The 21,391-nt window shown below is 32.7% G+C and overlaps 1 protein-coding gene across 1 annotated transcript in view; it reads left to right on the top strand.

Moving 5' to 3' along the window:
• Nucleotides 1-21,391, top strand: part of LOC136026166 (transport and Golgi organization 2 homolog) — a 50,054-nt gene that overhangs the window by 15,447 nt on the left and 13,216 nt on the right. The window contains exons 3-4 of the mRNA XM_065702482.1: nucleotides 2,715-2,857; nucleotides 19,023-19,137. Coding sequence (XP_065558554.1) covers nucleotides 2,715-2,857; nucleotides 19,023-19,137 — 258 coding nt within the window. The remainder of the gene's footprint in view (nucleotides 1-2,714; nucleotides 2,858-19,022; nucleotides 19,138-21,391) is intronic.

Below are 21,391 nucleotides of genomic sequence, written 5' to 3'. Positions count from 1 at the left end.
CTTTTTTCCTACTTTAGCATTTGAGGTAAATAAGCACTTGAACAAGGTCTTGACCTTACTGACCTATCCAATCACCTAGGAAAAATAGCACAACCCAACAATTAACTGAATAGAATTCCCCAAATAAGCATAAGCATCTCAAATCTAATGAAATATTCCTAGGGCTCCTCAGGGGAATACACATCTGCCTATAGGCCTATGGGTTTTGGCGCATTAAATTCCTTACCTAGGCCAACTGGAGCGCCTGCCATAAGATATGTATTGTATCCCTTTGTTTAGTCCCAGTTGGGAATTATATGCAAGTTATTAAAATTATAAAAACTATACATACCGAATTTGATTCCAACCGTCCCTATTCGAGTCTAGCAAACAGCTGATTAAAAGTAGCACTGAACCTATCCAAACACTCACAGCCTGGAAATTTACCCTATTTATTTGCATATTCAAAATCAGTATGTCAAATTCCGCCAGAAATTCCCGACTCCCTTCAGTGAAAACCCTTCCCAGAATTTAATTAAATCTACACACACCTAACTAAAAGCTTACTTAGGCCGAAAAATTCCCTATTTTATTAGTTTTTGGAAATAATTATAAAAAAAGAAGAATTACAACAAAATGTGCTTCAATATTTTTAGATAACTTTTTCTATATTTAGCTAAAGCTAAATTACTTGGGCAGTACATTGGATAAACGGGAAATGTTGCACTGCTTTCTAGTAAACTTCACAGATAGAAAGGTTAATCGTAATCTGGTGACGGACACTGTACACTAAGTTTTAGTACGTATGCCTAAAAGAGAGGTCGTACTTATTGGAGGTTACTTTTAATTATTTACATAGAAAATTGGCACATAATCTGATCCCTTTAACTGACTACAAAAGTACTGAAAGCCCTGATTTCAGGCAATTTTATGTATATGCCCGTGCTCTTTGAAATACAAATGGTTTTCAGTAAAGTTCAAATGACACTACCCTTTAAAGGATTTTTAGAAGCAGTATTCCTAGCCATATTTTGGTAATTTTAGTCCGTCTATGGTTTGACTTGAATGCTCATTTTAGTTTATGTCCTTTTAGGTTTCATTTACTCATCCTTAGTAATATCTATTATTTTTAAGTTTGGCTTAATCATTCATTTTAACTTCTGTTCGTTTTAAGTTTTAATTATTCATTCATAGTAATTTCTGTCCGTCCTGAAGTTCACTGCTATATGATTTTATTTCTGCTCCTTTTAGATTTTAGTGTTTCTCTTTAGTTTAAGTTTTTGAAAATCAATTTTAGAAAAAGTTGAAAAAAAAAAGAGTGTGTGATCTTAATGGAAACCATTAATCAAATCATATCTATGTAACAGACCCCCCCCCCCCTGTATATAGTGTTATATGCGTTTGTTTCTAGTTTTAACATCGCTATTTCTGTCTTGAAATTTTTTTTTAAGTCGAGTTATATGTTAACTCGTCTGATTCAAATGAGCAATTCAAGTCGTGAAGGTTCAATAAAGAATGTGTTCTTTCTTTTTTCTATTTTTTGATTTTCTGACTTTTTTGAAAAGTCTCATTTTGTACCTTATGTCATTGGTAAAAAGATTGGTCTAAATTAAATGTACTTATTTTTTTTCCAATTTTTTTCCATTGAGTTTCTAATGACCTGTTGTAGCCTCATGCATGCATATCTATACTCTTTTTACTGGTTATTTTCTGATGAGTTTTAATGGCCCGTTATGACTTCAAAGATTCATATCGCTTTTTTAGCGACTATTTTCTAATGAGTTTCTAATGGCTCGTTATGGCTTCGTAGATACGTATCTTTTTTTTTTACCGGCACATTATCTAATAAGTTTCTAATGGTACGTTATGGTCTTGTAGATAAATATTTTTTTTTTACCGGTCACTTTCGAACACCCCGTTATGACCTCATAGATACCTATCTGGCTTTTCTTACCAGTTATTTTCTAATGAGTTTTTAAAGGCCTGTTATTGTCTTATAGATACATATCTGTTTTATTTTTATCGGTAAATTTTCTCATAAGTTTCTAATGGTCCGCTATGTACTTATAGATTCATATCTGTTTTTTCTTACCGATTGTTTTCTAATAAGTTTCTAATGGCCCGTTATAGCTTAATAGATAAATTATCTGGGTTTTTTTAAGGGTAAATTTTCTGATAAGTTTCTAATGTTCCGTTATAGCCTTATAGATACATATCTCTTTTTTTTACCGGTTACTTTTGAATGGCCTGTTATGACCTCATAGATACCTCTGGTTTCTCTTACCAGTTATTTTCTAATGAGTTTCGGATGGTCCGTTATGGCCTCGTAGATACATTTCTGTTTTTTTACCGGTAGATTTTCTTATAAGTCTCTAATGGTTTATTATGGCCTTATAGATAGGCCTACATATATTTTTTTACCGATATTTTCTTATGATTTTCTAATGTCGCGTTATAGCCTCATAGATTCATATCTATCTTTTTTTTTGACTGGTTATTTTCTGATGAGTTTCTAGTGGCCCATTATGGCCTCATAGATACATATCTGTTTTTTGCCAGTTAATCTTTTAGTGAGTTTCTAAAGGCCCGTTACGGCCTCATAAATACATATTTTTTTGTTAACGGCTATTTTTTAATGAGTTTCTGATGGCCTATTTGTATCTGGTTTCTATTCTGTTTGTCACTGTAGCGTGTTATTATCTATTTATTGATTCTATGTATTTTCTAATTTGTAGGAAGGATCTTGCAATGTTGGGGGAAGGGGCTTTATCATTTCAGACTTTCTTAAATGGAATGGAAGTCCAGAAAGCTTCTTGATGCAACTAAACGAGGAAAAAGATTCTTATCAGCCTTTCCATTTAGTCACTATATCTTTGAGGTAATATCTTATTCATTGGTGTATATATATATATATATATATATATATATATATATATATATATATATATATATATATATATATATATATATATATATATATACTAGCCCAACACCTAGTTGGTGGGGGCGCTTCGCGCCCCCCAAGCCCCCCGCTCGCGTAAGTCGTTACGCGCCATATTAGTTACGCGCCATTGTAGTTGTGTCCCTATGTCCCACCTGTGATATATATATATATATATATATATATATATATATATATATATATATATATATATATATATATATATATATATATATATATATATATATATGTTTTTAACTACGTAAAACTTGCGAATATACAACATTCTATGCTGTCCCATTGTCTGTGCATATAAATAGAATATCAGGTTTAACGACTCTTGAACATGCAACATATAATGGTCCATGGGAAAACAATCCGTATTCAGATCTATACCTCATGATTCTAATGATTGCCCTTGAGCTTTGTTGATGGTGATTGCTAATCGACGATTCCCTGTGTCGCCATCGTCATTTATATATCCCCCTGAGCCCCCCGGCGTCCCTGTTGTAGTTGTGTCCCTGTGTCCCGGTCGTCATGTCCCGGTGTCCCGGTCGTCATTTGTGTCCCGGTCTGTATATACATTCGTTTTTGAATTGGTCTTTTTTTTAGGTTTTAGTTTTTTACCTTTTTTTAGTTTTTTTTTTTTTAGTTTTGTTTTTCTCCTTTATTTTTCATTTTTTTTCCTTTTTCATTTTATTTTCTTTTTTAGTTTTTTTAGCTTTTTAGCTTTTTTAGTTTTTTATTAGTTTTTAGTTTTTTTTCTTTTTAGTTTTTTTGTAGTTTTTACCTTTTTTTTAGTTTTTAATTTTTTTTTACTTATGTCCTGGTCGTCATTTATACTCCCTGTGTCCCGGTCGTCATTTGTGTCCCGGTGCTTTGTTGATGGTGATTGCTAATCGAACATTCCTTGTGTCCCGGTCGTCATTTATATTCCCTAAGTGCCGGTGTCCCGGTCGTCATTTGTGTCCCGATGTCCCGGTCTGTAATTTCGTCAGTCGAAAACATGACGTCAGTCGACACAGAAACATGACGTCACCAGACAGATCCACAGACAGACAACTTATTTTTATATATATAGATATATATATATATATATGTTTTTAACGACGTAAAACTTGTGAATATACAACATTCTTCGCTGCCCCATTGTCTGTGCATAAAAATAGATTGTCAGGTTTACCGACTCTTGAACATGCAACATATAATTGTCCATGGGAAAAACAATCCATATTCAGATCTATACCTCATGATTCTAATGATTGCCCTTGAGCTTTGTTAATGGTGATTGCTAATCGAACATTGCCTGTGTCCCCGTCGTCATTTATATATCCCCCTGTGCCTCCCGGCATCACCGTTGTAGTTGTGTCCCTGTGTCCTGGTCGTCATTTATATTCCCTGTGTCCCGGTCGTCATCCCGGTGTCTCGGTCGTCATTTGTGCCCCGATGTCCCGGTCTTTATATACATTCGTTTTTGAATTGGTATATGATGAAATAATTTTTTAGTTTTTTTCCTTTTTTTTCTTTTTAGTTTTTATGGCACTTGGTATTAACCAAGTGACATATAGCAGTCGCCAATTCTGTCGGTCTGTCGGTCTGTCTGTCTGTCGGTCCCGGTTTTGCTACTTTAGGCACTTCCAGGTAAGCTAGGACGATGAAATTTGGCAGGCGTATCAGGGACCGGACCAGATTAAATTAGAAATAGTCGTTTTCCCGATTTGACCATCTGGGGGGGGGGAGTGGGGTCCCGGTTAATTCGCAAAAAATAGAAAAAATGAAGTATTTTTAACTTATCAGCGGGTATTTGGATCTTAATGAAATTTGATGTTTGGAATGATATTGTGTCTTAGAGCTCTTATTTTAAATCCCGACCGGATCTGATGACATTGGGGGGAGTTGGAGGGGGAAAACCTAAAGTCCCGGTTTTGCTACTTTAGGCACTTTCAGGCAAGCTAGGACGATGAAATTTGGCAAGCGTATCAGGGACCGGACCAGATTAAATTAGAAATAGTCGTTTTCCCGATTTGACCATCTGGGGGGGGAGTAGGGGCCGGTTAATTCGGAAAAATAGAAAAAATGAAGTATTTATAACTTATGAGCGGGTGATTGGATCTTAATGAAATTTGATGTTTGGAATGATATTGTGTCTCAGAGCTCTTATTTTAAATCCCGACCGGGTCTGATGACATTGGGGGGAGTTGGAGGGGGAAACCTAAAATCTTGGAAAACACTTAGAGTAGAGGGATCGGGATGAAACTTGATGGGAAAAATAAGCGCAAGTCCCAGATACATGATTGACATAATCGGAACTTATTTGTTCTCTTTGGGGTAGTTGGGGGGGGGAGTAAGTCTTAAAAATCAGAAAAATGAGGTATTTTCAACTTACGAACGGGTGATCGGATCTCAATGAAATTTGATGTTTAGAAGGATATCGTGTCTTAGAGCTCTTATTTTAAATCCCGACCAGTTCTGGTGATGGGGGCGGGGAGTTGGGAGGGGGAACCTAAAACTTGGAAAACACTTAGAGTGGAGGGATCGGGATGAAACATGGTGGGAAAAATAAACACAAGTCCTAGATAGATGATTGACATAAACGGAACGGATCCGCTCTCTTTTGGGTAGTTGGGGGGGGGGGGTTAATTCTGAAAAATTAGAAAAAAGAGGTATTTTTAACTTACGAACGGGTGATTGGATCTCCATGAAATTTGATTTTTAGAAGGATATCGTGGCTCAAAGCTCTTATTTTAAATCCTGACCGGATCTGGTGACATTGGGGGAAGTTTGGGGTGGGGAGACCTAAAATGATGGGAAACGCTTAGATTGGAGGGATTGGGATGAAACTTGGTTGGAAAAATAAGCAAAAGTCTTGCATACGTAATTTACATAATTGGAACGGATCCGCTCAATTGCGGGGGGGGGGGGGGTAATTCTGAAAAATAAGAAAAATAACGTATTTTTAACTTACGAAGGAGTGATCGGATCTTCATGAAACTTCATATTTAGAAGGACCTCGTAACTCTGATATCGTATTTTAAATCTCAACCGGATCAAACGTAATTGGGGGGGGGGCAGTTGGGGGGGACCGGAAATCTTAGAAAATACTTAAAGCGGTGAGATCAGGATGAAACTGGATGGGAAGAATAGAAACCTGTCTAAGATACGTGACTGACATAACTGGACCGGATCTGCTCTCTTTGGTGGAATTGGGAGGGGGGGAGGTAATTTTGAAAATTGAGGTATTTGTAACTTACGAAAGGGTGACCAGATCTTAATGAAATTTGATATTTAGAAGGATCTTGTGCTATAAAGTTTAACTTTAGGTTCTGACCTTCTAACAAGTGCCAAATGAGCTCTTGGCTCTTGGCTCTTCCGACCTCGTACCATATGAGCTCTCGGCTCTTCCGACCTCGTCCAAATGAGCTCTTGGCTCTTGGCTCTTCCGACCTCGTACCATATGAGCTCTCGGCTCTTCCGACCTCGTCACAAGTGCCATATGAGCTCTTAGCTCTTGTTTTATTGGTTTTTACCTTTTTTTTTTGGCTTTTTTCGTTTTTTCCTTATTTTTTAGTTTTTTTGAAGTTTTTTTATATTTAGTTTTTTTTTAGTTTTTTTATTTATATTTTTTTAGTTTTCTTTTTCTCCTTTATTTTTCAGTTTTTCCTTTTTTTAGTTTTTTTACTTTTTTAGTTCTTTTAGTTTTTACCTTTTTTTAGTTTTTTATAGTTTTTTTAGTTTTTTAGCTTTTTTTAGTTTTTCTTATTAGTTTTTAGTTTATTTTATGGTTTTTTCCTTTTTTTTAGTTTTTTACCTGTTTGTTAGTTTTTAAACTTTTTTAGTTTTTTTAGTTTTTTTTTAGTTTTTTCTGTAGTTTTTACCTTTTTTAGTTTTTTTCTTCTTTTATTTTAATGCTAAAGCCAAGGTTCGAACCTGCAACCTCTTGAACCTTGAACCTGGAACATAACGCCTTATCAACTCAGCTACATCGGCTTGAATACATTCGTTTTTGAATTGGTATATGATGAAATAATTCAGACGTCATATTATATGATGAAATAAATTTTTAGTTTTTTTCCTTTTTTTCTTTTTAGTTTTTTTATTGGTTTTTACCCTTTTTTTTAGCTTTTTTAGTTTTTTTTCGTTTTTCTTTTTAGTTTTTTTTATAGTTTTTATCTTTTTTAGTTTTTTTAATTTTTATTTATATTTTTTTAGTTTTCTTTTTCTCTTTTATTTTTCAGTTTTTTCCTTTTTTTAGTTTTTTTCTTTTTTAGTTTTTAGTTTTTTTAATTTTTAACCTTTTTTTAGTTTTTTTATTTTTTTTTTTAGTTTTTTAGCTTTTTTAGTTTTTTATTGGTTTTTAGTTTTTTTTGTAGTTTTTGCCTTTTTTTTTAGTTTTTTCAGTTTTTTTTTGTAGTTTTTACCTTTTTTTAGTTTCTTTTCTTCTTTTGTATTAATGTGAACTAATTCAGACGTCATATGCGGACAAACACGACGTCACTCGACAGACAGACATAACCCACAAACAACTTATTTTTATATATATATATATATATATATATATATATATATATATATATATATATATATATATATATATGTATATATATATATATATATATATATATATATATATATATATATATATATATATATATATATATATATATATATATATATATATATATATATATATATATATATATATATATATATACTAGCTGTTGGGGTGGCGCTTCGCGCCACCCCAACACCTAGTTGGTGGGGGCGCTTCGCGCCCCCCCCAAGCCCCCCCGCGCGCGTAAGTCGTTACGCGCCATAATAGTTACGCGCCATTGTAGTTGTGTCCCTATGTCCCACCTGTGAATATAGATATATATATATATATATGGTTTTAACTACGTAAAACTTGCGAATATACAACATTCTTTGCTGTCCCATTGTCTTTGCATATAAATAGATTGTCAGGTTATCCCCCTGTTTCCCCCGGTGTCCCCGTTGTAGTTGTGTCCCTGTGTCCCGGTCGTCATTTATATTCCCTGTGTCCCGGGTCCCGGTCATCATTTGTATCCCGGTGTCCCGGTCTGTATATACATTCGTTTTTTAGTTTTGTTTTTCTCCTTTATTTTTTTCCTTTTTTTTTCTTTTTTAGCTTATTTAGATTTTTAGATTTTTTAGTTTTTTTTATTAGTTTTTAGTTTTTATTTCTTTTTAGTTTTTTTGTCCCGGTCGTCATTTATATCCCCCTGTTTCCCCCGGTGTCCCCGTTGTAGTTGTGTCCCTGTGTCCCGGTCGTTATTTATATTCCCTGTGTCCCGGTCGTCATTTGTATCCCGGTGTACCGGTCTGTATATACATTCGTTTTTTAGTTTTGTTTTTCTCCTTTATTTTTTTCCTTTTTTTTTCTTTTTTAGTTTATTTAGATTTTTAGATTTTTTAGTTTTTTTATTAGTTTTTAGTTTTTTTTTCTTTTTAGTTTTTTTGTAGTTTTTACCTTCTTTTTAGTTTTGTTAATTTTTTTTTTTACTTGTGTCCTGGTCGTCATTTATACTCCCTGTGTCCCGGTGCTTTGTTGATTGCTAATCGAACATTCCTTTTGTCCTGGTCGCTTTCTCTTTGAGTGTCGTCATTTATTTTTTTCTTTTTTAGTTCTTTTAGTTTTTACCTTTTTTAGTTTTTTTTTAGTTTTTAGTTTTTTTAGTTTTTTACCTTTTTTTAGTTTTTTTAGTTTTTTAGCTTTTTTATTTTTTTTATTAGTTTTTAGTTTTTTTGTAGTTTTTGCCTTTTTTTTTAGTTTTTTGTCCTGGTCGCTTTCTCTTTGAGTGTCGTCATTTATTAGTTTTTTCCTTTTTTTTTTTAGTTTTTTATTGGTTTTTACCTTTATTTTAGCTTATTTTTCAGTTTTTTCCTTTTTTTTAGTTTTTTTTTATTTTTTATTTTTTTTAGTTTTTTACCTTTTTTTAGTTTTTTTAGTTTTTTTAGTTTTTTAGCTTTTTTACTTTTTTTATTAGTTTTTAGTTTTTTTTTGTAGTTTTTGCCTTTTTTTAGTTTTTTCAGTTTTTTTTTTAGTTTTTTATTGGTTTTTACCTTTATAGTTTTTTTAGTTTTTTAGCTTTTTTATTTTTTTTATTAGTTTTTAGTTTTTTTTGTAGTTTTTGCCTTTTTTTAGTTTTTTCAGTTTTGACGTCACCTAATCCAGTTTTTTCAGGTGACGTCACCTGACACATCCATCCACACATCCATCCACACATCCACAGACAGACAACTTATTTTTATATATATAGATATATATATATATATATACTAGCTGTTGGGGTGGCGCTTCGCGCCACCCCAACACCTAGTTGGTGGGGGCGCTTCGCGCCCCCCCCAAGCCCCCCCGCGCGCGTAAGTCGTTACGCGCCATAATAGTTACGCGCCATTGTAGTTGTGTCCCTATGTCCCACCTGTGAATATAGATATATATATATATATATGGTTTTAACTACGTAAAACTTGCGAATATACAACATTCTTTGCTGTCCCATTGTCTTTGCATATAAATAGATTGTCAGGTTATCCCCCTGTTTCCCCCGGTGTCCCCGTTGTAGTTGTGTCCCTGTGTCCCGGTCGTCATTTATATTCCCTGTGTCCCGGGTCCCGGTCATCATTTGTATCCCGGTGTCCCGGTCTGTATATACATTCGTTTTTTAGTTTTGTTTTTCTCCTTTATTTTTTTCCTTTTTTTTTCTTTTTTAGCTTATTTAGATTTTTAGATTTTTTAGTTTTTTTTATTAGTTTTTAGTTTTTATTTCTTTTTAGTTTTTTTGTCCCGGTCGTCATTTATATCCCCCTGTTTCCCCCGGTGTCCCCGTTGTAGTTGTGTCCCTGTGTCCCGGTCGTTATTTATATTCCCTGTGTCCCGGTCGTCATTTGTATCCTGGTGTACCGGTCTGTATATACATTCGTTTTTTAGTTTTGTTTTTCTCCTTTATTTTTTTCCTTTTTTTTTCTTTTTTAGTTTATTTAGATTTTTAGATTTTTTAGTTTTTTTATTAGTTTTTAGTTTTTTTTTCTTTTTAGTTTTTTTGTAGTTTTTACCTTCTTTTTAGTTTTGTTAATTTTTTTTTTTACTTGTGTCCTGGTCGTCATTTATACTCCCTGTGTCCCGGTGCTTTGTTGATTGCTAATCGAACATTCCTTTTGTCCTGGTCGCTTTCTCTTTGAGTGTCGTCATTTATTTTTTTCTTTTTTAGTTCTTTTAGTTTTTACCTTTTTTAGTTTTTTTTTAGTTTTTAGTTTTTTTAGTTTTTTACCTTTTTTTAGTTTTTTTAGTTTTTTAGCTTTTTTATTTTTTTTATTAGTTTTTAGTTTTTTTGTAGTTTTTGCCTTTTTTTTTAGTTTTTTGTCCTGGTCGCTTTCTCTTTGAGTGTCGTCATTTATTAGTTTTTCCCTTTTTTTTTTAGTTTTTTATTGGTTTTTACCTTTATTTTAGCTTATTTTTCAGTTTTTTCCTTTTTTTTAGTTTTTTTTTATTTTTTATTTTTTTTAGTTTTTTACCTTTTTTTAGTTTTTTTAGTTTTTTTAGTTTTTTAGCTTTTTTACTTTTTTTATTAGTTTTTAGTTTTTTTTTGTAGTTTTTGCCTTTTTTTAGTTTTTTTCAGTTTTTTTTTTAGTTTTTTATTGGTTTTTACCTTTATAGTTTTTTTAGTTTTTTAGCTTTTTTATTTTTTTTATTAGTTTTTAGTTTTTTTTGTAGTTTTTGCCTTTTTTTAGTTTTTTCAGTTTTGACGTCACCTAATCCAGTTTTTTCAGGTGACGTCACCTGACACATCCATCCACACATCCATCCACACATCCACAGACAGACAACTTATTTTTATATATATAGATATATATATATATACTAGCTGTTGGGGTGGCGCTTCGCGCCACCCCAACACCTAGTTGGTGGGGGCGCTTCGCGCCCCCCCCAAGCCCCCCCGCGCGCGTAAGTCGTTACGCGCCATAATAGTTACGCGCCATTGTAGTTGTGTCCCTATGTCCCACCTGTGAATATAGATATATATATATATATATGGTTTTAACTACGTAAAACTTGCGAATATACAACATTCTTTGCTGTCCCATTGTCTTTGCATATAAATAGATTGTCAGGTTATCCCCCTGTTTCCCCCGGTGTCCCCGTTGTAGTTGTGTCCCTGTGTCCCGGTCGTCATTTATATTCCCTGTGTCCCGGGTCCCGGTCATCATTTGTATCCCGGTGTCCCGGTCTGTATATACATTCGTTTTTTAGTTTTGTTTTTCTCCTTTATTTTTTTCCTTTTTTTTTCTTTTTTAGCTTATTTAGATTTTTAGATTTTTTAGTTTTTTTTATTAGTTTTTAGTTTTTATTTCTTTTTAGTTTTTTTGTCCCGGTCGTCATTTATATCCCCCTGTTTCCCCCGGTGTCCCCGTTGTAGTTGTGTCCCTGTGTCCCGGTCGTTATTTATATTCCCTGTGTCCCGGTCGTCATTTGTATCCCGGTGTACCGGTCTGTATATACATTCGTTTTTTAGTTTTGTTTTTCTCCTTTATTTTTTTCCTTTTTTTTTCTTTTTTAGTTTATTTAGATTTTTAGATTTTTTAGTTTTTTTATTAGTTTTTAGTTTTTTTTTCTTTTTAGTTTTTTTGTAGTTTTTACCTTCTTTTTAGTTTTGTTAATTTTTTTTTTTACTTGTGTCCTGGTCGTCATTTATACTCCCTGTGTCCCGGTGCTTTGTTGATTGCTAATCGAACATTCCTTTTGTCCTGGTCGCTTTCTCTTTGAGTGTCGTCATTTATTTTTTTCTTTTTTAGTTCTTTTAGTTTTTACCTTTTTTAGTTTTTTTTTAGTTTTTAGTTTTTTTAGTTTTTTACCTTTTTTTAGTTTTTTTAGTTTTTTAGCTTTTTTATTTTTTTTATTAGTTTTTAGTTTTTTTGTAGTTTTTGCCTTTTTTTTTAGTTTTTTGTCCTGGTCGCTTTCTCTTTGAGTGTCGTCATTTATTAGTTTTTTCCTTTTTTTTTTTAGTTTTTTATTGGTTTTTACCTTTATTTTAGCTTATTTTTCAGTTTTTTCCTTTTTTTTAGTTTTTTTTTATTTTTTATTTTTTTTAGTTTTTTACCTTTTTTTAGTTTTTTTAGTTTTTTTAGTTTTTTAGCTTTTTTACTTTTTTTATTAGTTTTTAGTTTTTTTTTGTAGTTTTTGCCTTTTTTTAGTTTTTTCAGTTTTTTTTTTAGTTTTTTATTGGTTTTTACCTTTATAGTTTTTTTAGTTTTTTAGCTTTTTTATTTTTTTTATTAGTTTTTAGTTTTTTTTGTAGTTTTTGCCTTTTTTTAGTTTTTTCAGTTTTGACGTCACCTAATCCAGTTTTTTCAGGTGACGTCACCTGACACATCCATCCACACATCCATCCACACATCCATCCACAGACAACTTATTTTTATATATATAGATATATATATATATATATATATATATATATATATATATCTATCTATCTATATATATAAAAATAAGTTGTCTGTGGATGGATGGATGGATGGATGTGTCAGGTGACGTCACCTGAAAAAACTGGATCAGGTGACGTCAAAACTGAAAAAACTAAAAAAAGGCAAAAACTACAAAAAAAAACTAAAAACTAATAAAAAAATAAAAAAGCTAAAAAACTAAAAAAAACTATAAAGGTAAAAACCAATAAAAAACTAAAAAAAAAACTGAAAAAACTAAAAAAAGGCAAAAACTACAAAAAAAACTAAAAACTAATAAAAAAAGTAAAAAAGCTAAAAAACTAAAAAAACTAAAAAAAGGTAAAAAACTAAAAAAAATAAAAATAAAAAAAACTAAAAAAAAGGAAAAAACTGAAAAATAAGCTAAAATAAAGGTAAAAACCAATAAAAAACTAAAAAAAAAAGGAAAAAACTAATAAATGACGACACTCAAAGAGAAAAAAAAGGCAAAAACTACAAAAAAAACTAAAAACTAATAAAAAAAATAAAAAAGCTAAAAAACTAAAAAAACTAAAAAAAGGCAAAAACTACAAAAAAACTAAAAACTAATAAAAAAGCTAAAAAACTAAAAAAAATAAAAAAAAGGCAAAAACTACAAAAAAACTAAAAACTAATAAAAAAAATAAAAAAGCTAAAAAACTAAAAAAAAACTAAAAAAACTAAAAAAAGGTAAAAAACTAAAAAAACTAAAAACTAAAAAAAACTAAAAAAGGTAAAAACTAAAAGAACTAAAAAAGAAAAAAATAAATGACGACACTCAAAGAGAAAGCGACCAGGACAAAAGGAATGTTCGATTAGCAATCAACAAAGCACCGGGACACAGGGAGTATAAATGACGACCCGGGGGAAACAGGGGGATATAAATGACGACCGGGACAAAAAAACTAAAAAGGAAAAAAAACTAAAAACTAATAAAAAAACTAAAAAATCTAAAAATCTAAATAAGCTAAAAAAGAAAAAAAAAGGAAAAAAATAAAGGAGAAAAACAAAACTAAAAAACGAATGTATATACAGACCGGGACACCGGGATACAAATGACGACCGGGACCCGGGACACAGGGAATATAAATGACGACCGGGACACAGGGACACAACTCCGGTACACCGGGATACAAATGACGACCGGGACACAGGGAATATAAATGACGACCGGGACACAGGGACACAACTACAACGGGGACACCGGGGGAAACAGGGGGATATAAATGACGACCGGGACAAAAAAACTAAAAAGAAAAAAAAACTAAAAACTAATAAAAAAACTAAAAAATCTAAAAATCTAAATAAGCTAAAAAAGAAAAAAAAAGGAAAAAAATAAAGGAGAAAAACAAAACTAAAAAACGAATGTATATACAGACCGGGACACCGGGATACAAATGACGACCGGGACCCGGGACACAGGGAATATAAATGACGACCGGGACACAGGGACACAACTACAACGGGGACACCGGGGGAAACAGGGGGATGTAAATGACGACCGGGACACCGGGACAGGGAATGGTCGATTAGCAATCACCATCAACAAAGCTCAAGGGCAATCATTAGAATCATGAGGTATAGATCTGAATACAGATTGTTTTCCCATGGACCATTATATGTTGCATGTTCAAGAGTCGGTAAACCTGACAATCTATTTATATGCAAAGACAATGGGACAGCAAAGGATGTTGTATATTCGCAAGTTTTACGTAGTTAAAACCATATATATATATCTATCTATATTCACAGGTGGGACATAGGGACACAACTACAATGGCGCGTAACTATTATGGCGCGTAACGACTTACGCGCGCGGGGGGGCTTGGGGGGGGCGCGAAGCGCCCCCACCAACTAGGTGTTGGGGTGGCGCGAAGCGCCACCCCAACAGCTAGTATATATATATATATATATATATACTGTCTTTATAAACAAACAATAATTGTAAATATATAATATCTCTATTAGTGAGCAATAATTGTGTATGTATGAATTTTTTCTCGAAAGCAGCTCCATATTTTTTCGGAAAAATTGGCATGGAAAAATTGGCATCCTGGGACATTTTGGCCTAAACAAGACGATCTAGATAGGTCAGAAGTTTGAGAAAATTTGTTAAGAGCCTTGGAATTTTGGAAGAAAAGAAAATATTTGCATATATTTTAACAAGGGATTACAACAATTCAAAAACCTTGAAAAAGAAAACAAAAAGTTTGGAGCCTAGTAGAAATCTTTGTTAGAAATCGGACTTGCAATAATAATTAAATACCACTTAATTGACTTTAGTGGGAAAGATATTAAATTGCGTAAAGAGAAAAAAAACTAGTAACTGCAAAAATATCTGTATGTTTTAATAAGCGATTAGAACAATTCAAAAACCTTAAAAAAGAAAAACAGAAGTTTGAAGCTTAGTAGAAATCGTTGTTAGAAAAACATCATTACTGAGTTTCTTTTCTTATAAGAATGCAATGTCTTTTTAAGGCATGAAAAAAAGTTCAAAAAATTTTAAGTTCAGTTCAGAATCGCTGAAGTTATTATGTAAACTGCAAAAATATTTACATTGCCAGAGCAATAATTTAAATATTTCAATTCAAACTAGAAAAATACCTGAATATTATTTTTTTGTGTCAGGTAAAATCAAATCACTACGTGATTAAATGATAGTTGTTTATGTAATGATTGCGAACGTGATAAGCTCGTTCGCAACTAGTTATACTAGTTATACTAGTTATGTCAGTAGGAAGGCCCAAAAAATGAAAACTTGCAATTATCATAAATGATGGTTCTCTTTTTTGACAAGGAATTACAACAAGATACTAGGGTATATAGGAGTGCTGTTATTGATGTTAAAAGTAAAGATCACCATCTAGTAGTGTCTAAGGTTAATTTAAAGCTGAAATTTTGGAAGGATAAATATCTCCCGGGAAGTTATGATGTTGGTAGACTCAAGGATGAAAATTTGAGAGAAACTTTCTAGGAACAGATGAATACTAAACTTGAGAGTTTAAAATTTGAAAATGTGGAAGATGGATGGAATAATTTTAGAAAAACAATTTGTGAAGAAGCTGATGGTGTCTCTGGGAAGAAAGTTTAGACTGCAGCTAGGAGTATTAGAGAAAAAGCTTTATGTTTAATAGACAGGAGAAGGGGTTTGTACAAGACTTATATGAGTGAAATATAAATAATATGAATGAAATTTAAATAAGAAAGTGGAGAAAGCACTAAAATCTGAAGTAAGGAGGTGTGAAGTGGAGGCCATGGATCAAATTGCCGAGGATATGGAAGATGCAGCTAGGCGGCATAATAGTAAAATATTGTGCTGGAATAAATTGAGGGGGAGAAGTTAATCTGGATTTGTCCCAGTTAAAGATAGGAACGGGGCCACAATTAGTGATGAGGAAAAAGTTAAAGAGAGAGGGACAGAATGTTTTGAGAATGTGCTAAACCAAGATAGAGTTGCAGGAAAGGATATAGAGGAAAATGAAAAATTTTGTGATACCTTGGATTTGAAGAAAGATTTGTCTTTTGAGGAAGAATTAGTAACAGTACTAAAAGGACTAAAAATAATAAGGCTCCAGGTACTGATAGTGTGGTAAATGAGTTTCTTAAATATGGTGGCTCTGAGGTTAGAAATAAGTTACCGAAGATTATGAATATGATTTTTGAAAAAGGAAGAAGTACATGATGATTTTAGGAAAACCTTAGTTAAACTACTGTATAAGAAAGGTGGTAAGAGTGAGTGTCGTGATTATCGAGGCATTAGTCTGGTCTCTGTAGGTAGAAATCTACTTAGTAATACGATATTTTTAGACTGAGAGATGCTGTAGACAAAATTTTAAGAGAAGAGCGGTGCGGTTTTAAAAAAGGTAGAGGATGTGTCGACCAAATGTTCACCGTTAGGCTAATAATTGAGAAGGGCCTTAGTTGTCAAACGCCATTGGTTTTCAGTTTTGTATATTATGAGCAAGCATTCGATTCTGTTGATAGAGAAGCATTAGCAAAGGTCTTATCCAGATCATATACCAGACAATTACATTTAAGTGATTTGTGTTATGTACGAGAATAATACTGCTGCGGTTAAAGGAGAAAATGAGGTTAGCAGCTGGTTTTGTATTAAATAAGGAGTCAAGCAGGGTTGTGTTCTATTCCCCCTTTGTATGGACATTTTGATGGACTTTGTCTTAAAATCTGGAATTAAATCGGGAGGAAAAACTGTCTTGGATTTAGATTGTGCTGATGATTTAAGCATCCTAGATGAAAGTGTGAGCAAAATGAATGAACTTTCAGGGTGTTAGAATAGGTTTGAAAATTAATATTAAGAAGACGAAGTCACTAAGGCTAGGAATAAGTGAAGATAAGAAGTTGACGTTGGACAACGAAAAGATAAATCAGTTGGGCAGCTTCATTTACCTTGGTAGTATTATTAGTAAAGATCGTGGGAGGAGTGAAGATGTTAAAAGTTGAACAACCAAGCTCAGGGTGTTTTTGTCACAGTTTAGAAAAGTTTGGAAGAATAGGAAGATAAGTCTGCAAACCAAGATTAGAATATTAGAAGGTACAGTGATGACAGTAGTCAAATATGGCTCATAAACATGGGCGCTCCGAAAAGTGGACTAAGATTTACTAGATGTTTGCAAGAGAAATTTCCTACGGATTGTTCTGGGTATCCGGCTGACTGACCGTATTTCAAACAGTAGGCTGCACGAGGGTTGTGGTTCAATCCTGCTTTCTGGGGCTGTGATGAGAGAAAGGTTGAGATGGCTAGGGCGCGTTCTGCAGATGACGTGTGACAGATTGCCGAAGATTGTCCTTTTTGGCCAACCGTCTCGGGCTAAACGGACACCAGGTCGTCCTCGTCTAAGGTGTGAGGATGTAATAAAGATTTAAAGGAAATGGGATCTTGTTGTGAGGGTGTAAAGAGGAAGGCTTTGAATAGATTGGAATGGAGGAGGAACGTGCTTAGCTGTGTTGGCCTCAGGCGGCTTGGTACTTCGGGGAGTTGTTAGTAGTAGTAGTAGAAGTATTTTCAAAAACCTTAAAAGAAAACCAAAAGTTTGAAGCTTTGTAGAAATCGTTGTTAGAAATTTAACTTGCTTCAACAATAAAAAATAGTTGAAAACAGTGTCTAAAGACATTAAATTGTGTAAAGAGCAAAAAATGGTAATTGCAAAAATATTTGTATATAGAAGGTATTACAGCAATTCAAAAACCTTAAAAAAGAAAACCCAAAGTTTGAAGCTTAGTAGAAATTGTTGTTAGAAATTGGACTTGCTTCAGTTATCAAATATATTTGAAAAGGACAGTATGAAAAGACATTAAACTGCGTAAAGAGCGAAAAACTTGGAGTTGCAAAAATATTTGTACATATTTTAACAAGGGATTACAACAATTCATATATATATGTATATATATATATATATATATATATATATATATATATATATATATATATATATATATATATATATATATATATATATATATATATATATATATATATATATATATATATATATATATATATATATATATATATATATATATATATATATATATATATATATATATATATATATATATATATATATATATATATATATATGTGTGTGTGTGTGTCGATATTTTAATATCTTATTCTTAGTGCAATTATTTTTTTTATTTATTTCTTCATTCATTTATTATACTTAAAAGGAGAAAATTTCTTTGTAGAGGAAGAGGATTGAAAGCACAAGAAGTGTCATGCCACAATGTGGAATTTTTTATATTTAGAGTGATCTTAAATGACGAGATGACTTTGTTTTCAGCGCTGTATATAGAGAGAAAGGTCCTGGTTTGAACACCCTCCCCCGGGTGGCATCATTGTACGCCACTTTCAATGCGCATCTAGGTTGCAAGCTTTGCCCACTTCACCAACAAGCAAGATTTGCCATTGTTTTTACTCAGAATTCTTTTCTAGCCTAAAAATTTGAGAGTGCTAAAAAATCTTGAGGATAACTTACTGAAAGTAAAAGCTAATGAGTTAGAGCAAGCTTAATAAATATAGGCAAATAAATACAATTAATGAATAATAAATTTAAATGTTAAAAAATTAATATAAGTTTTGCAATTTAGATAAAAATTAAAATAATAAAAATAGTCTAATAAATTCAGCAAACTCAAGTCGTGAGAACCATTGCAGAAGTGAAGGAGCAGACATTTGCTGCAAACGATCGGTTTAAAAGATCGATTAAGAAGCAGAGTTGAGAGAAAGAGTCAAACTTTAACGTAAAGAGCGGGGCTTTGATGAGGAAGCAGCCGCTTTCATATACGAAGTAATTTCTGTTTGTTTTAAGTTTTAATGTCGCTCCTTACTTTCCGCTAAAAAAATTTGTTTTTTTATATTTAATTTTCAAAGAAATTGATTATAAAAATAGAATTACTGTAAAACCTTATTTTTATCCTAGCTGCTGTATTGAAGCTGAAACATTCTTGGAGAGAGTATTGATCTTGGTGCTGCTGCTTACCTTTGTTATGCTAATACTTTATCACTACTTTTTTTGTCATTGATTTTGTAATATTTACTGTGAAATTATTGCTTTGGCATAGAAATTTAAATTTATGTTAACTTCTTTAATCATACTTTAAGCAAGAATGAAGAAAAAGTTCATCATTATTGCAATACCCCAGACTACCAGCCCCAAGAATTGAAATCAGAAATAATAGGAGTTGGCAATCATTTACCAAACAAATCCTGGAAAAAGGTATGTAAACTCTATATTTGGTAGGTTTGTTTGTTGTTGTTTTTTTCATGGTGCCTTCAGTGGTAAGATAATATGCCGTTAGTATTGGCAGTCATATTTACCCAGTCGTTACAAAATAAGGCAAGCATTTAAAAAAATTTATGAGTTAGCGTGGGTAATAATAGGAGTTGGTAATCATTTACGAAATAATTCCTAAAGAAAAGTATAAAAATGCTATGTTCTGGGGATTTGGAGCAATCATTAACAAAATCATTATCGAATAAGGCAAACATTTACGAAATATTGGAGTTGACAATATTTTACCAAGTAAATCCAGGGAAAAAGTATGCAAACGGTACGTTTAGCATTTTTTTTTCTTTGGGGGGGGGATTCATGGTGTCGTTAGTTGTAAGATGATGTGCCGTTAGTACGGGTAATTATGGGAGTTGGGAATTATTTACCAAATCATTACCAAACAAGGCAAGTATTTACCAGATATAGGAGTTAATTTTTTTTTAAAGAAAATGTCTAAATCAAGTAATTTCTAAATTATAATCTTCAGATCTACAGTTCAGAGTAATCTATAATAATAATAATAATAATAATAATAATAATAATATTTATTTCAACAAAGCGACTATCACAAGCCCAAAAGGGCCGAATTCGCACTTCAGCGTCAGTACAACATCATAAATTGCAATCAATAAAAAGTCAAACGATAAAAACTCGTAAAGTTAAAACAGGGAAAACAAATTTAAACAAAAATGTAGCTAGCAAGAATTACAAAGTTTGCAATTGCAAAATAAACACTCAAACTATAAGATAAGAGTGGAGTGAGAAAAAAAAGGGGGGGGGGTATTAATTTAAAATTTCAACTATATGAGGGATTAATGTTCTTAGATAAGATAAGATATTTAATTTCAAAAAATAACTATCACAAGCCCCGAGGGACGCATTCCGGAATTCGCATTCCAGAGTCATAAAACCATAAAAATAAAAACACATCATAAAAATAGCACAACAACTAAAAAACTGGTTAAACAATGTCAAAAACAACTAAATCAGAAAGGCAAAGCCATTCATTTGTCAAAAAAAAGAAAAAATTAAACGGCAATATGTCAGAAAGTTGAAAAGGTAAGTCGTAAAACAAAACTAAAAGAGTGAGATAAAATTAGCGTTGAAAAGGTTTAAAAGAGAACATATAAACAATTGGTGGGAACAAACGAATCAAACGAACGACGACATAAAGCACCTCACATGAAAGAGAAAAAAAAAAAAAAAAAAAAAAAACTGGGAGAGGCGAAACTAGTTGGCTATTTTATTTATTTTTTCTGTGAAGAAGGGGACAAAGGTTTTTTTATATCTGGAGGTAACGCAACGAATGGGGGACAAAACTGGGATGGGCTCAGAAACAGCTCGAGGCTGTCGTAATCTGGATGGTGAGTGACGTTTGGGGAAAATACTTGCCGTCCGAGGGTTCGTTATTGCATTTTTTGAAAAACGGAGGCACAACGACGACCTCCTTCGCTCAAGGGTTTCCAAACTAGCTTTTTTTAGGAGCAGAGAGTAAGGCACCTTGCCTTCTTTGAAAATTATTCGCAAGGCTCTTTTTTGTATTGACTCAATTTTGTCTGATTCTTCACGGGAGATGCCAGGGTGCCAAACTGGACAAGCATATTCAAGATGCGGACGGACAAACGACGTGTACAACCTTAAGGAGTGAGAAGGGGGGACGCTATATTTATTTAGGAGCTTAAGGAGGGCGATAGACGCATTAGCTTTATGGATGATATCTTTAACGTGGATATCCCACTTTAAATTTGACGAAATTGTGACTCCAAGTAATTTAACCGAGGATGCATAAATTTCAGGAGGGATAGGATTAAGAAAACAGGGCGAGGGTTTGAGGAAACAAATCGGCATTATCATGGACTTAGAGGGGTTTACGGTCATATCTAGGTCCAAAGCCTCACTTCCAATTTCATTGAGAATACTCATAGGGTCGCTTATTAAATTTCTGAAGCAACTTTCAACAATCGTTAGGTCATCAACAAATTTTCAACGGTCAGGAACTTCCTTCGCAAGGCTGTTAACCATGACTGAAAAAAGGAGGGGGCCTAGGAGAGTTCCTTGGGGTATGCCATTGTAGATAGGGAGGGGATTTGAGTAATGGTTCTGGTATTTAACCACCTGTGATCTATTTGTTAAAAATGAGGCAACCAATTTTACCAGTAAGGGATCGATATTGAACTCGCTTTCTAGTTTCTCAATTAAA

Source organism: Artemia franciscana, chromosome 4 (genome assembly GCF_032884065.1).
Source record: "Artemia franciscana chromosome 4, ASM3288406v1, whole genome shotgun sequence".
Classification (NCBI taxonomy): Eukaryota; Metazoa; Arthropoda; class Branchiopoda; order Anostraca; family Artemiidae; genus Artemia; species Artemia franciscana.
This window is presented reverse-complemented; position numbering and strand designations above follow the sequence as displayed.